The sequence below is a fragment of the Maniola hyperantus genome, chromosome 2 (genome assembly GCF_902806685.2).
Source record: "Maniola hyperantus chromosome 2, iAphHyp1.2, whole genome shotgun sequence".
Lineage (NCBI taxonomy): Eukaryota > Metazoa > Arthropoda > Insecta > Lepidoptera > Nymphalidae > Maniola > Maniola hyperantus.
In genome coordinates this window covers 10,065,245-10,081,622 of record NC_048537.1, presented here as the reverse complement: position 1 = coordinate 10,081,622, position 16,378 = coordinate 10,065,245, and the positions used below count along the sequence as shown (strand labels likewise).

General features: G+C 38.7%; 2 protein-coding genes across 23 annotated transcripts in view; both read left to right on the top strand.

Annotated features, from left to right (window-relative positions):
• LOC117988427 (myosin-IIIa-like) overlaps positions 1 to 6,986 on the top strand; it is a 50,222-nt gene extending 43,236 nt beyond the window's left edge. For 2 of the 7 annotated variants that reach the window (XM_069505861.1, XM_034975574.2), the window contains exons 14-23: positions 39 to 313; positions 393 to 558; positions 778 to 1,000; positions 1,198 to 1,335; positions 1,690 to 1,826; positions 2,220 to 2,398; positions 3,032 to 3,109; positions 3,537 to 3,644; positions 3,726 to 3,743; positions 4,841 to 6,986. In XM_069505861.1, coding sequence (XP_069361962.1) covers positions 39 to 313; positions 393 to 558; positions 778 to 1,000; positions 1,198 to 1,335; positions 1,690 to 1,826; positions 2,220 to 2,398; positions 3,032 to 3,109; positions 3,537 to 3,644; positions 3,726 to 3,743; positions 4,841 to 5,195 — 1,677 coding nt within the window. In that variant the 3' untranslated portion in view covers positions 5,196 to 6,986. Of the gene's footprint in view, positions 1 to 38; positions 314 to 392; positions 559 to 777; positions 1,001 to 1,197; positions 1,336 to 1,689; positions 1,827 to 2,219; positions 2,399 to 3,031; positions 3,110 to 3,536; positions 3,744 to 4,840 lie in introns of all 7 variants that reach the window. The other 5 variants (XM_069505886.1, XM_034975591.2, XM_034975582.2 and 2 more) reach the window with 5 other exon arrangements.
• Positions 6,987 to 7,337: 351 nt separating this feature from the next.
• alpha-Catr (alpha-catenin related) overlaps positions 7,338 to 16,378 on the top strand; it is a 78,246-nt gene continuing 69,205 nt past the window's right edge. For 13 of the 16 annotated variants that reach the window (XM_069505987.1, XM_034981956.2, XM_034981941.2 and 10 more), the window contains exons 1-2: positions 7,338 to 7,440; positions 10,151 to 10,331. In XM_069505987.1, the coding sequence (XP_069362088.1) occupies positions 7,348 to 7,440; positions 10,151 to 10,331 (274 nt within the window). In that variant the 5' untranslated portion in view covers positions 7,338 to 7,347. Of the gene's footprint in view, positions 7,441 to 7,471; positions 8,148 to 10,150; positions 10,332 to 16,378 lie in introns of those variants that run through there. The other 3 variants (XM_069505984.1, XM_069505999.1, XM_069506017.1) reach the window with 3 other exon arrangements.

Genomic DNA, 16,378 nt, shown 5'->3' with positions numbered 1-16,378 from the left:
CGGTTCTAACATTTCAATTTATTTTATTATACCTACAGGATCGATTTAACAGTCGCGGTCTTGCATCTCAGTCACGAGCACAACAAACTGTATCCACATATTTCCGTTATTCTTTAATGGAATTGCTTCAAAAGATGGTCAGTGGAACGCCACAATTTGTAAGATGTCTAAAACCGAATGACTCTCGATCACCGAAACATTTTGATTCAACGAAAATACTGAAACAGTTAAGATATACCGGAGTATTGGAAACAATACGGATAAGGCAAAATGGATTTTCTCATCGACTTGCGTATGATGAATTTTTAAAAAGGTGTGAAGGTTGAATATAATATTTTTATACTTTGTAAGTTATGTTAACCTTGACTAACATTTCATTGTTTTCTTATTAGATACGGTTTCTTAGCATTCAGTTACGAGGAAGAAGTGAAGCCTAATCGTGACTCCTGTCGACTTCTGCTACTGCGACTGAAAATGGACGGATGGGCACTTGGCAAATCTAAAGTATTTTTGAAGTATTACCATGTGGAAGTACTTGCAAGAATATACGAAGAACAGGTAAAAGCTGTAATGACATAATGAGCTGAGGTCTTCAATATTTTTAAATGAATAAATTCTTTGAAGAAGTTCCTTTAGTTTGCATCATACTTTTCGATTTTGAAGATGATAATATTTTCAGTAGCTAAGACATTAAAAGTATTTAACAATTTCGCACTATTAGATATTCGCATATTTCATGTAGATCTCGTTATTATATTTGATTGCAAATTTTCGCAGATAAGAAAAATTATATTAGTGCAAGCGTGTGCACGGGCCTGGCTGGCACGGAAAAATTTCCTTAGATTAAAAGCACAGATGGCAATATCGGTCCTAACCTTACAACGACATGTACGAGGCTGGCTGACAAGGAAGAGACTTCAGGAACGACAAAAGCAATTGGCGAGAGAATTCAAGAAGAGTCAGATTGAACAAGAAAACCAAAGGAAGCAACAAAGAGCAGGTACTGTAAAAATATTGTTTTTTAGATAATTTTTTCAATCATCATCAAGCACTTCAACGTGGTAAGAATGTTGGTGCCTATATTATTGTTATTTCCAGCCTTTGTTGGTTAATATATTACAACGGCTTTCTCTTTAGCATGGCAATAAAGTTTTAATTTATGAAGTGTCGTAAATATTTGAATATTTTTAATTACAGGTGTTCCAAATAAAAACAATGTTATAATGGCTAAAGTACTCAGACGAATGAATACGGACGATAATGATAGTGTATGTACAAATTCGAGCAACAAAGAAAATGAGAATTCTGAAAAAGCGGCTCCAACAAACCAGAGTCGTGAGTATTTTAATTAAAACTTCTGAAAATCATTTTATCTTTTACTACGCAATCTGTGTGTATAAAACAATACCTTGTGTGCGTGACACATATCTACGCATAGCGACACAGACTACATCAATATTGGCGCGGTTTTTACGCACCTTTTCACATCTTCGAACATGCTTCAAAAAATGGCGACCCGTTCCCAGGGTTGTACGTACCTATATAAATATAATTATGAAAAACAGTAAACGACGAATAAGGACGATGGCTCCTCTTTACTAAAGCTCGTAAAAAACTATGATCATGCAAATGTTATATGGCTAACGTCCCAAAAATTTCTGGTAATGATATTCTTTTGCGGTATTACAGCACGGCGTAAACTGAAGAATCGTGCAGCACCTCCGCCTCCGCAACACTCTCCGCCCGCACCGCCATCTCAACAACAGCTAATGCAGCAACACTCCGTGCAAGAACGAGCAGCTCAGCTGCAGACGTTTGCTGACCAGGTACTGAGAATCCTATTAATAGCTGTCCCGTCCCAGCAGCGGGATGTGTAGAATTTTTGAGAATGTCTTTAGTTGAGTTTTAAAGAAAACTAATAGCGTAATATCTAGATTCTAAATTTAGTAATTTGAGTTGCACGTTGATATGTCAGTCAGGCAGTACTCCTGTAACTAGATGTTTGTAATATTTTGGATCTCCAAAATCATTTAATGCAGACTGCAATCCATAAACAAATAAGACATAACGGATCCTTTCTGAATCATGCATATGGAAATGGGTTGAAATGGATGTATCTTTTGTCAAATTTTCTGTTTTTGAGTTTCTTATAAAATTCCTATCTTAAAAATTAAAATTATGCGTAACTCATGTCTATAATTTTCATTTATAATTTTCAGGTCCACATGAAAAACCAAGAAGTGCACAAAAACTTACGGCGCAACAAACCAGGAATTCGGGTTAAAGATATCAAGAAACCACCAGAGGAATACCAGCCTCCACCAGGGTTTAGTCTGGTTCCTGCCATTATAAGAGGTCAACCATCGCAAGTAGAAGAAGATGCCAGCAGACTTTCAAGGTGAGCCGACATCTTCATTTTAGCCAGGGATTGCTAATTATTCAAAACCGTTTTGACAGGCTTCTAGTATAAATGTACAAGAAACCGGCTTTACTCACGTACGTTAGCCTGACCAGTTTCGAACCCATCCGGGGTCCTTTCAACCAGGAGTCCAGTCTCAACCGCGACGCGTTCGCGAACCGAGTTCCTGTGAAAAACGGACAACAGATTGGTTCGTGAGTAAAGCCGGTTTCTTCTACATTTATAATGTAAATGACTCACGATAGTTTAAACGCTAAAGGCTTCTAGTATCTACTAACGAATGAGACCTAAGATGTAGACTCCGCAATCGGTTATAGATACTTATACAAGCTCAAGTTTAAAATAATCGTTTTGACACTCAGTGATAACTGTGATCGAACGGCGTACCTTCGAGGCATGGCTTCAATTTGTTCAGCGATTCAGTTTACCGACTTAGATACTACGTTGCAAACAACGTACCTACTATCAGTAATTAGGCGCTAATGCAACAACTTGCTTGCAAAATAGCATAAAAAATATATTTATTACTTCTCAGATTAGAAAAGTCTATTTTTATCCATCATTAAAATAATTATTATTTTTGTATTAAAATCATGCTTTCCTATGGATCAGCCCATCGCCAGAGTTTTACGAATGTGATACACTGCCATGGGATCAAATTTTTCAAATGAAGGATATTTCTATGCAAAGGTAATACGATGGGACGATTTGAAAAAACGTTTCTAACCGACTTCATTGTCATAATATTTTACGTTATTATAGTTTTAAATTTTTTGAATAATATTGGTATACAGTAGGTATTTATTAACACGATTTGAATAGATTCCTTGTAAGAGTAGGTAAACAAAAGGAATCCTTCTGACATTTTTAGGGTTCCGTACCCAAAGGTTAAAACGAGACCCTATCACTAAGACTCCGCTGTCCGTCCGTCTGTCTGTCCGTCGGTCACCAGGCTGTATCTCATGAACCGTGATAGTTAAACAATTGAAATTTTCACATAATATATCAGTATTGCTGGTGCCGCCATAACAACAAATACTAAAAAACAAAATTTCAATATTTCTAATCCCTATTTTATATCTAATTTACCAGATAAAACACTATAATGTTATTTCAGACATCAACAAAACCCCCACGATAAGGGATACAACGATGAGAAACCGCTCCAATCCAACCAAAATTGGCAAAACCTACCTTGTAGTAGGCAGTGTGGTGGCCTAGTCAGGTATGATGTAGAAAATAACGTTATGACATATTGGCCTTGAATAATTAATAGTTTTTAAATACTCTCGCATGCTTTACGAAGTGGACAGCAAAAACAAGGGTATGATTTTTAAATAAATCCGTGTTTTATGCTATTTTCATTATTCAGCAGACTATAGTCAACATAAAATAAATTATAATATGTATGACGAAATCTCTGGTACATGACGGATAACTAACTCACTTGCTGTCGGAATAGTCTCGGGCGTCGCGCGCCGCGTCGCGATCAATGGTCCATTGCGGACCCCGGACGGGTTCGAAACTAGTCGGACATACACCGACAAACAAATGAGTTAAGCCGTTACACATAAAATATATTTACATGAATAGCACTCACCATAAAATCATACTGCCCCGATCTTTTTCGCAACTTTTTAGTAAATTGACCATACCATGCAATGGTTTCTCCTTATACCTATTACTTATTGAAGACCGTGGCTCCTGTATGGAACTTTCATTTAGCTAGATTTTTAACTTCTACCAGGAATAATTACTTTAGTTGTTGGTTTTATATCGTCAGACCATAAAAAATATTATTATCAGGTAGGTATTTCACCCGTTTTTGTTTCCATACTCACCTTTGACGCTAATTTAGAAACTGTTCTATCATATTATTTTACTTGCTATTTGTTTGTTTTTGTCACTGCTAATACACACAAACATGACTAAGCTAATAAAGGTAAAGACCACCATAACACTATAAAATCATACTAATATAGGTACTATTTAATAACATAACAACATACAATATTAATAACAATGTTATTCTATAAAATCCTCATACAATCTTTTGCGAATTTTAATGTAGAAATTATGGGTTTAATAAAAACTGCCATACCCCTTCCAGTTTAGCCCGCTTCCATCTTAGACTGCATCATCACTTAACACCAGGTGAGATTGCAGTCAAGGGCTAACTTATATCTGAATTTAAAAAAATTCAATATTTTTAAAATTCAGATATAAGTTAGCCCTTTTAATTTTAAAAAAATGTTCATTGTGAAGTCACAATGAACATTTTTTTAAAATTAAAAGTTAAAATTGAAATAAAAAGCCCAGCCTAATTTTTTTCAAAATTCAGAACATTAGTCTTACCATACAGGTTTAGTAGACTACCAGTTGTACATTATTTTCCTATACCCATGTTTTATCTCGTTTCAGTAATAAAATAATACAACTAGTGAAGCAAACACATAAAAATGACCCTCCGCCGCGACCAGTCTACAGTCCAGCGTACGACCCCGAATCGGACCTTCGCAAGATTCTACGGAATTCGCCAGAAATGCTCGCCACTCCAGTCTTCAGCTCCGACGATGACTACACCGACGGGCCTTTCCGGTTTAAACAGTTATTGAGGCCAACTTTAGGACCCACTGAGAGTCTTCGCAAGAGAAAAGTACGCAATTCTTCACACCAAAGTCCGTGGATGTCAGACAGTTCACAGGATAGCAACAGTTCCAAAGTTCTTTATAACAAACGTCGGCCACAAATCAGTATGGGTGTTTACTATAATTAGTTTTGAGTAGTGAAGGCTAGGTTTTCTTGTCCTTAAAGAATAACTCATTTTTACATTATAATGCATTTTACGGAGATCTTGAGAACGTTACCTACTAGGTAGTTCCACGAATTTTTTGTCACCAAGCAAGCAATTTGCGTATCTCAGGGATATGTAATTTACTTACACTGAATTATTATGTAGTGCTTATTGTTTATTAACAAATAACTGAATCACAGTGTTCATAGTATCACTATCGTTTCCTATTACCTACCCAGATTCAATGCAAGACTTTATCTTGTTACCTAGTGAACGACAAAGCATAGAAATATCCCGTATGATCCATTATAGCATAACGAAATCTCTATCGTGGTAGGCGGTGCATATATGCTCTACCGTACCGCACGCGTCTTCAATTCGATTCTACCTTCTGTGACTTTGAGTCAGCCAATCACAGCAGTGCGGCCTGTATCGCATGACACACAGTACGAAGCAAACATGAGATTGTTTGATTTACGGTAATAATAGTTGCTGTTACGTATTTAACCGACGCGGACGTGAGATTTGATTATGGTCCCGGTTTTCGAATGATATTAGAGTAATAATTGTTAGAAACGCGGGGTGCGAACAGGACCCTATTCCAAAGCCTCCGCAGTCCACTGTCCGTCCATCTATTTGTTCATCTGTCTGTCTATCAGCTCATAAACCGTAACAGGAACAGAGTTGAAATTTCCAGTGTGTACCTATATCTATTGCCGCTATAAATAATAAAAAAAATTAAAACTGCAGCGAATGAAAAAATAAATAACCTCATACGACGGTACGGATCCCTTCGTGTGCGAGTCCGACACCACTTGACCGGTTTTTTAATGCTTTGCCATTCACCTTACCCAATAAACAACAAAAAGATTGATGCTGTTATTCGTTGGATACTTTACGTAGTGCACTATTGAGCTAAGTAGGTACATGTCCACTGGGATTCGTAATAGGCTATTTAGTCTTTATTTGTTTTAAATTATTATTATGAATCATAATAATTTCATACAAAGCGTCGTTGACCTAGAGTCCAGTCTTACTTTAGATGGATTTATCTCATATTGAAAAAATACAACACTGTCCATATTATAAACGCGAAAGTGTGTTTGTTAATTGGTTTGTCCTTCAATCACCGTAATGGAGCAATGGATCCACGTGATTAGGTATTTCATGGATTTAGTTTAAGATCTAGAGAGTGAAAATAGACTATTTTTTATCCCGGAAAATCATACAGTTTCCAGAGGATTCGGACGAAGTCGCGGGCATCAGCTAGTTTTTATTTCAAAATAGCTTAATTGATTACCACCTAACATCGTTAATATTACATAGATCTTATATTTTCATTTACATGTAATGTATATAAGCGATAAAACCAAAGTCATAATTTGATAATTTATAATCATTATTGTATTTGCGTGTCGTATATTGTTATAAAACTATGTACTAGGAAATAAATGATTTTCTTTAATATTATTTACCTCATCTGGTAAAATGAAATAAATAAATGCTTACCTATTTCGATTTGTAGTGACATCGTTTTTATCCGTCCCAAAATATAAGTGTTAATTGCATTTTTATATTAAAAAGTAATTCACATTTTTCATTACAATAATTATTATTATTATCGTATTAACTACCTTGCATTCAAAAAAACATAAATCATTGACAATTTGTGTGATAATGTGCCAATGATTATTATTAAGTTTAATCATGTAAGTACGTTTTCGTTAAAACTTAAAGAAATATATTAATAAATATAAAAAGTTTGAGATCCTGTATGGTTTTATTTATTTTTCTCGCCTGGTTCTGCAGCAAATCGTTTCTTATAGGTTTATGTACTCAGAAATTTCACCCTAACGAATATGAAAATAGGTCAAATCATAAAAAATTGTAATAAAATAACTAAACACAGTAGAAACGATTTAAAAGCTTTCATGTTTACATACGCTTATAATTGGCATTCGCAATCAAAACAAAATAAAACACGTGAATCAGTACGAGTTTTTATATTCCCGCAAGAGTACACGTAAACATGCAATGCTACGTGTACGGCAGGCGGGCGGCGCGGCGAGCGGCGCCACGTGACGAGGGCGGCCAATGGCTTCCCAGCGCCCGCGCAGTCGCGCCCGCGCCTACCATGGCGGTCGCCGGCCTGCCCGATGTCGATATCCAATTCTCTCAAATTAAAACGCGCTCCATCGAGAAAACGCTACTCCCACTCATCAAGCAGGTATGCATTTCTAGAATCGGCGGAACGTAATCTTAAAACTTGTACTTTGTCCATGACGTGTGTCCGCATAACAGCTGTACTGGAGTAACCCTCTGACGTAGCTTCGCTGCGCTGACGATTTTCCCGATATTTTACGCACTGTCTGTAGTCGTAACTCTATTTTCGGACCATATTATCTTCAGTGCGCGACGTTGCTGACTGCGCGTTACGTCAAATGCCAGATTTTCCCGCCTAGACGACATCTGTTGCATGCCGTTTCGCGCCGACGCAGTTGAGATGAATTAGAATAGAATAGCGCCAGTTTTAAAAACCGAGTTTATCGATGATAGAAAAGCCAACGTCAATCTGTTGAAATGCATCATTTTCTTATCCTTTGCACAAAACTGGAAAATATAAGGATATGATCGGAAAACGCTGGTAGGCTTGTCGACTTTTAATAACGAGCGAGGGGCGGGCGGCCACGTGTGCTCGTGGAGGGCGGGTGCGTGCGGGTGGCGGAGGCAGCGGATCGATGCTCCCGGTCCGTCAGTGCCGCGGCAGACTGAGGCTGAGCGGCGCGGTGCCGCACACACACTCCAGCGCCACGGAGCACGTGCGCTGCGCGCCCGCGACAGCGCGCCGCCGCCGAGCGCGCGCCACCCCTACACGCGCACGCCGACATGGATGCGCTCTCCGATGACGACGAATACTTGTGCCGCGAGCCCCAGGTATGTCTCGTGATTGGGGCGCAGAACGATAGCCTATTATTATCGCGGATTATTTTTATCTGGTCATCAATATTATATCAATCCATCCCATGATCCTCAAAGCAAATATGAAAGCAACAAGTAGTGGCAAAATAAGTTGGCGTTATAACGACCTTGATCACACTGGCATCGCAAGGTTTTTTCCCTTAGACCGTGAGCCCTCTACTTAGAGTTAAGATGTTCCTTCCGGTTCTGTGCTTTGCACTTAATTTTGACCAATAGCGTGTTTATGATACTCGAACATCCATTTTATTTATCATGTAAAGTCTATATTTCTCGATCTTCCGTGATCATCTCCATTATTAATTACTTATTACAAAATTCAAAGAAATATGAAACAGTAGATAATAATTATTATCTATCTACATACAATCTATGAACAAAGAGGCATATTATAATAAGTCTCTTTCTTCATAGATTGTGTGATTGTTGAGTCTGTAAATTAGAGAATCCTTCAATACCGTAGGCAGTAGGATATAGACATAGTTGTGATAAGCTGTGATAGCCAATACTGTCCTATCGTCTACATTACAAAACAAAGTGTTCACATTTCCATAACTAGAAAAAATTATCGTAAAATTATGCCTATCCACAAATTATTGTAAATCACTGCAAAAACACCCCCGACAACACTTTTTATTTTTTTATTACGTCGAGAGATTTTGAGCTAAGCATACAACATTTAATTTACAACTGTATGTTTAATACTTTAAGACGGTACACATCGCACCTTGTATGTTGTATCATACAGATTTGTCTATTTTGACGAATTATAACGAATTAAGCTTGTGATTCCTTATATATCATGGACTTTCGCAAACGAACGCCTGCTTCTATCCAGCATCTTCTCTTCCTGCGTCGTTTCCTCAACGTTTAGAACCTTTGGTCTCCTATGATAGTAGGTACTCTTCTAACGATGTTCTCCACTTTCCTCTTTATGCAGCCGCACGAATAGCATCGCAGAATACTTGTAGATGTGTCGATCGCTTCTTATTCTGGAAGGTCAATGTCTCGCATGGTTGGAGTCTTTGTCCTCTGATTTGCTCGTTTGCTATGGTTTGCTCTGATTTGATCTTTTCCCTATATTTCAGGCGTTTTTCCTTGCGATGAGACCGAAATATTCGAGAGTCCTCCGCAGACAGAATGTCCTTTTTGTGTTTGTTTTCTAGTGCCATCTCCCATCAATGGTTGGCAACGAACTGTTCTAAACAGTGACCTATTGAACCACTAGGGAAGATTCTTAAGGCAGGATATTTATTTACGACAAGGCCTTCTTTACATTTTATTTTGACTGTTTTTTCTGCAAAAATTCTGCAAAAAAGCATATGGGTAACCTGATGTTAAGTGATTACCGCTGCCCGTGAACATATTTTGCAGCGCCAGGAATTTGATGATTTGATCACCCCTTGAAAACTTCATGTTAATCCACACGTGGGCAGTTCACATTTCCAATTGCCCCCAAATGTTGCCCAGATATTCGAGTTTTCCACTTTACACACTTTTGAGATTACACAGTAGGTATTGAGATCAGGATTTCTTCAAAATATTTTTTATTTAGTCGTACCAAATTTTACTTTTATTGTACGAAAAAATAGCAGGCAGTAGGAACTGTTGACAGAAGTAAAAATTTAAAATTATTAAATAAATTTGTATCAGTGGTTTTATTTTTGCATTTTCAAATTAATTGTTTTTTCTACATGTAAATATATATACTTTTGTTACTTGTGATAAAATATGAAAATGAATTTTTCTTTCTCTTTATCCAAAAAAAAAACTAATGGTACCTAGGTTTTTAAAAATTAAAATTTATATTATGTACCTAAATGAACATTTTGTTTAATTTATACATCTATCGGCACTCCGAGCACCATTTACCATTAGCATGTCGGTGACGCGACCTTGAAGTTCCCAAAATCGAGTGTAGTATAAGTAGGTTCGTTATGTACGATGTTATTGTTGGGTAGATCAGCAGCCTGGTGGCGACGCGGGGCGAGGCGGCGGCGGGCGGCGTGGCGGTGCAGCGGGTGGGCGCCGCCGTCTGCTGCGCCGTCGAGCGCTTCGTGGCCGTCGGCGAGACCATCGCGGACGACAACCCTGACGTACGGCACAGCATGGTACTCGCATGCAAAGAAGCCAGAGCTGCAGGTACTGAAAACGTTAAAAAAAATTACAAAAACTAATATCTTAAACTTGATGATGCTTGCAACTTCGTCCGCGTGGATTTAGGTTTTTAAAAATCCCGTGGGATCTTTGATTTTTCAGGAAAAAAAGTAGCCTATGTCCTTTCCCGGGATGTAAGATATCTCTATACCAAATTTCCTCAAAAAGTTTAACCGATTTTATTTTAACCGAAAGCTAGCAGACAGACAGACAGACAAACAAACACACTTTTGTATTTTGTAGTATTAGTATGGATATTAGATGCTACATACTTATCAATGAGCGATGATAAACTAGTGATTACGACGTTCGGTCTCCTGTTGGGGAGCTTGGCAGTTCGATCCCAAGTATCGCGTCTCCAGCATTTCGGAGTAATGTGCGTATTAAGCAATTAAAATTCACTTGTTTTAAGGGTGAAGGAAAACATAGTGAGGAAACTACATGCCTGAGAGTTCTCCATAATGTGTTCAAAGGTGTGTGAAATCTGCCAATTCACACTGGAGTAGCGTAGCGGACGATGGGTTGACGATGATGATAATGACATCTTCTTATTATATCTATCACATTTCACATAAAAACATCACTTCAATATTCCCTAAAAGCAGAAAAGGCGCTGCACAATGCCTTACCATCTATTTTAAAGTCAGCAAAAAAGTAAACTCTACCCTCAATGGTGTCGTTTAAACTTAATTGAGCCCGTTTGTCAAGTCGGTGGCGCAAAATATTTTAATATGCCCGCGGCACTAAATCCGCTTCTCGCAAATACCTCGTTATGAATCTCCGAAATAAACGCAGTAAGCGTTTCTTGTACCGTAAAATCGTGTGCGAGATAGAGATCGTACGATATTGCTTTTGGTACGTGATCCCAATTCAAAACCTTCTCTTCCGTCGTTTTATGGCAGGATGAACCTTTTAAAATATGTAGATAAAATAAGTATTAGATTAATTAAGTCTAGGTATATCTAGCTTTAGTATAAACGTGATATCTAGTTTATAGCCGTGATAGCCTAGTGGTTAGGACGTCCGCCTCCTATTTGGGAGGTCGGGGGTTCGATCCCGAGAACGCACCTCTAACTTTTCGGAGTTATGTGCGTTTTAAGAAATGAAATATAACTCGCTTTAACGGTGAAGGAAAACATCGTGATGAAACCTGCATGCCTGAGAGTTTTCCAGAGCCGGCGATGGGTTGATCATGATGATGAAATGATGATATCTAGCTTTTGTTCGTAGGTGCTTAGTTTGCATTTTCTTTAACATTAAAATATACTTAACAGCACCCCATAAAAACGATAATAATTGCAAACGGGTGAAGTTAAGGTATTCCTTTACTTACGTTGGTTACTTCACTCGGTTTTTATTTGGATCCGGACTAATCCAAATACTGATTAGCTTTCCATGAAAAATAAAATAAGTATCAATATTAATTATATAATTAGTAAACTCAAAATAGATTATGGATTAACCTCTAAAAGTACCTAAATCAAATAAAAAAAACACTTTTAAACTCGGTTTAATAGTAGTTACGTATCTGCCCTCATTCAATATGTAAAGTTTAAAATAAAGAAAACCACCTGACCCGATTCTGTGAGGTGAAAAAAGACAAATACAGAGATTTAAAAAGACGCCCTTGAAGCACTCGGAGAAAACGGCTATACTCTGTATACATACCACCGTCGCCCCCTCTCGAGCCTCCGACTGGCCAAGTGGACTATTCGATTCACAGATTCAAAGTTGACGTGTAAAAGTCAATAAATATTCGGTTTATATCCTAATGGACTAAGAGCCAACGCGTGCCAGACCTTCGTTATTTTATAATAGCTGAAAGTTTCCATGCGTATTGTCCCCAACACAGGCAGGAACGATCAGCGATTATGAAGTTTGGATCATGATGTCTTTGGGAGATAATAGTAACAAAGGTGTAAAAAATCTTACTTCAAAGTCTTTTTTTAAATATTTTCTTCGGAATAGTAAGTTTAATAAATTATTAAACTTTAAGGGTGTCGGGCAGGGGGTTGCCACGATACTAAGTGTCTGGCAATAAAATAAAATAAAAATCTTTTTTATTCAAATTTTACAAGTACTTTCGAATAGTCGGATGCATCTACCACCACGCATGCACAATGCATGACGTGATTTCTAATACTATTCCGAAGAAAATATAAAAGAATGACTTTACGCTTTGACGTAAGATTCACCATCACATCTTCGGAAAACTTTGGAACAGAGATGAGGGAGGAGAGCGGGACACCTCGATACTCATTAGCAACAACTGTCGAGTCGAAGTCTGAAATCACTTCATATCAGAAGTCAGAATGGGGTCTGCATATTATTTTGCATACGAAACTCCACTGGGAGCCCGGTCTATGCAAAAAGATTGAATCGAAGTATACCTTCCATGATTTAAGTCCCGATCTCCGCGATAAAGAACCACGGGCTCGGAACACTAGGCCATAACTCATTCCGCTATCCGACCTGACTTATTTTAAAAAGGCTAGTCCGTATTGCTAACCGCACCACTGCACGGTCACGGTAATGCTATCATACAGTATTGTAACTCGACCGTATCTTTGAAATAAATACCTACAGCAGCGCGATACGTAAACATGCGATAGGGCTGTCCGCCTTTCCAGGTAATTTAAAAAAACTTATCTCTGGATGCGTTAATGAAGAATTCATGCAACCAAAAACAGCACAATATTTCTTACTCGTCATACTAAATATGTACTTGAACTTATTTTAGAGGAAAAATCGCGCGGTTATTAAAAAACAAAACACCATCCGTTCGTCACTGCGACACAGTCGCGACTGGCAGTGTCCCGAGCACATCCCGAGATCGAGGCGCGTAGGTATAGCTCGCGTTTCGTCCGTTTGCATGAAGTTGGAATACTGTTTGATAATATTACCGTGGCACGGTAGCGGTCAAACAAAAGGCACAAACAAAAGCTGCCCTTGTCTAGAAATCAGTGCTCAGGAATTAATTTATACTGGCCATTGAATTGTTAACAAATTAACAATACCTTATTTTAATACCAACTTGAATTATTCCGACTTTCGGAAAGCCAAAGCCAAACAGGATTATCATCTAATATTAATTTATTGTTTAACTATTGTTTATGAACTTATTTTAATTTTTAATGAAAAAATCAAGTCCACCCTTGCGAACTGCGATGTGATTGGAAGACAAACCAAGAAACAAACAAACTTTTCCATTTGTAATATAGGTAGTAAGGTTCTACTCGTGTGCTAGCTGTATATCATTTTAGCGCTTGTAGAATTGTTTTAATAAAAAAAATTATGATTGATTGGTATTTGTAGATCATAATTAGTAGGTACCTTTTGACTCTAGGAAGCTAAATGACTGATTGTTATAGACCAACATCCCAATAGTGCCAGATCTACGTACCAGATCTGCGTACATTTAGCAGCCGATATCTTTTAATTGCCCCCTGGCTCAAGCTAGCAATTAAGCAAACGTTAAAGGTACAAACACTACTCTATCGCATACATTTTGTTACTCAGAAATAAGGCTGGTCTGGCTCTATCGGTATCTTGCTCTATTAAACAATACGTATTTTATCATGGATGGTACCTACTCGTAACCCACTCGTAACTACCGTGAGCCCAAGCCTCCCATCAAAGAAACATAATCAATATTTAAACTACAGATAAACTCCTCAGCCGTAGCGTTTGCACACACACAAATCGTATGCGGAAATGCTTGTGTTCCAGTAGTAATATTAGGTAGTTAATACATAGTGCGCTTGTATGGTGTGTCGGGGATAAATACTGTTTAAAACAGTTTCTATGATAGATACATAAATATTTAGGCATAGTTTGTTGAAATTGTTAAATACAAAATACCGAAACTAGGTAACACTGAATGTTATCATCCGTCTGGATCTAGACTCCACAAAACTCACGCAATTACATAGGTACGATAACATTCTTTGTACCCATTCAGTCGTGTTCGTTTTTATGTCTAATAAATTATTTATAGTATGACTCAGTTGATGAATATCATCGGTTTCTGTATTGAAATTAATGTTCAATAAAAGAATTGGGTCATAAAATGAGACGATAATCTACTTAGTAAAGTGACAAACAAGGTTGAGAAAAATATTCTACCCCGCCTAAGCCTTTACAATCTAAAGTCGACTCAACAGGTGAGTATAGCTGGGTGTAAGATATGTATAAAATATGGAAATCACTCACGATAGTTTAAACGCTAAAATATAGGTTTTTAGGGTTCCGTACCTGAAAAGGAAAAATGGAACCCTTATAGGATCACTTTGTTGTCTGTCTGTCTATCTGTCAAGAAACCTACAGGGTATTTCCCGTTGACTTAGAATTAGTATTTTCAATTATCAAAGTAAGATAACTTTTTTTTTTTTAACGCTGGGAAATGCGTTTACGCATCCCCCCCCTCCTGGAAGCCAGCCAGCTAACCAGCCAGCCAACCAACTGGAGGGAAGGTATGTGGGACTCGCCGGCCGAGAAGCGACTGGAATACCCACTAAAACCCAGCGGCACTCCTGCGCGTCGCCTGGCGACTGGGTCACGGGAACGCCGAAGCAAACCACCGCGACCCAGCCAGCGACGTCCGCCGAAGCGGACCCTCCACCTTCTCCACGCACGTCCGAGGTGCACCAACTATGTTCACCTCACCTCCCCCGGAGACGCAACGGGAGACAACGCAATCCCGCGCACGTCGCCCGTGTCTCAACCTCCGCCTCGTCCCTGTGCCCTCTGCTAGTCAGAGGGACACGCGGAGAAACCTCCCCCCTGCCAGCTCATTAGCCATGGCCAACAATATCCCCGAAGAGAGATTATTAGCCATGTTACCGGGGTGCACCGGCCCGAATACTGCTCTTCCCCTCGGATGCCCGATGCATCCAAAAGGGACCAGCAGCACCCAGGCACACTGGGAGGTTACCTGGCTGACACCCCAAAGTAAGATAACTATATCAAGTGGGGGTATCATATGAAAGGTCTTTACCTGTTCATTCTAAAACAGATTTTTGTTTATTTTTATGCATCATAGTTTTTGAATTATGGTGCAAAATGTCGAAAAAATACGACTGTATTACGAAACCCTCGTTGCGCGAGTCTGACTCGCACTTGGCCGGTTTTTTAAAATCCCGTGGGAAGTCTTTGATTTTTGGGGGACAAAAGCCTATGTTCTTCTTCGGGATGCAAGCTAAAAAAAATCGTCAAAATTGGTTAAACGGATGGGCCATGAGAAGCTAACGGACAGTCAGACACGCTTTATCATTTGCAATATAATGCTACGATTACACCTAACGAGTACAGTGGCGAGTCAGTGTCCTCGGCCGAGTACCTACTCGGTTGGTATAAACACTTAACGAGTGCAATTTCGCCACAATTTCTCAGCCACAGCACTGTCTCGGCCGAGTGACATTTTACTGTCTCGCTTCACTACTCGGTAGGTGTAATCGTACCATTAGTAGTAAATAATTAATTATTGTACTTCGACTTTTGATCATGACATCATGGGGCGCATAGAGGTTGTCGTATGTATAAACAGATTATTCACCTTTGGAGAAAATGTAATAAATTACAGGTGTTTACTTTAGACATCGACCTTCGCGGGCCACACCACTCCCATATAAAGTAATGAAACAGTTCCACTTTTTCTTTTTTTACGTTGAGTGATTTGTTTTGGAAAACAAGTTGCGGGCGGCCCATCGATTGACCTAATCTAACAGCATTTATCTTCCAAAATATTTCTACCTACGTTGTTTATGAAAATACTAGCTGATTAGCTGATGCCCGCGACTTCGTCCGCGTGGAGTTAGGTTAGTGGAGTTTTAAAAATCCCGTGGGAACTCCTTGATTTTCCGGGATAAAAAGTAGTCTATGTCACTCTCCAGTTAGGCTAACATGCGCACCACGAGAAAATTTTGTCTACGTATTTACTCGTCTTATTTGTATGAAGAAACACGAGATAATGCGTAGACAAAATTTTCTCGCGGGGCGCATGTTAGGCCTGCAGGTCTTTATGCAAAAAAATC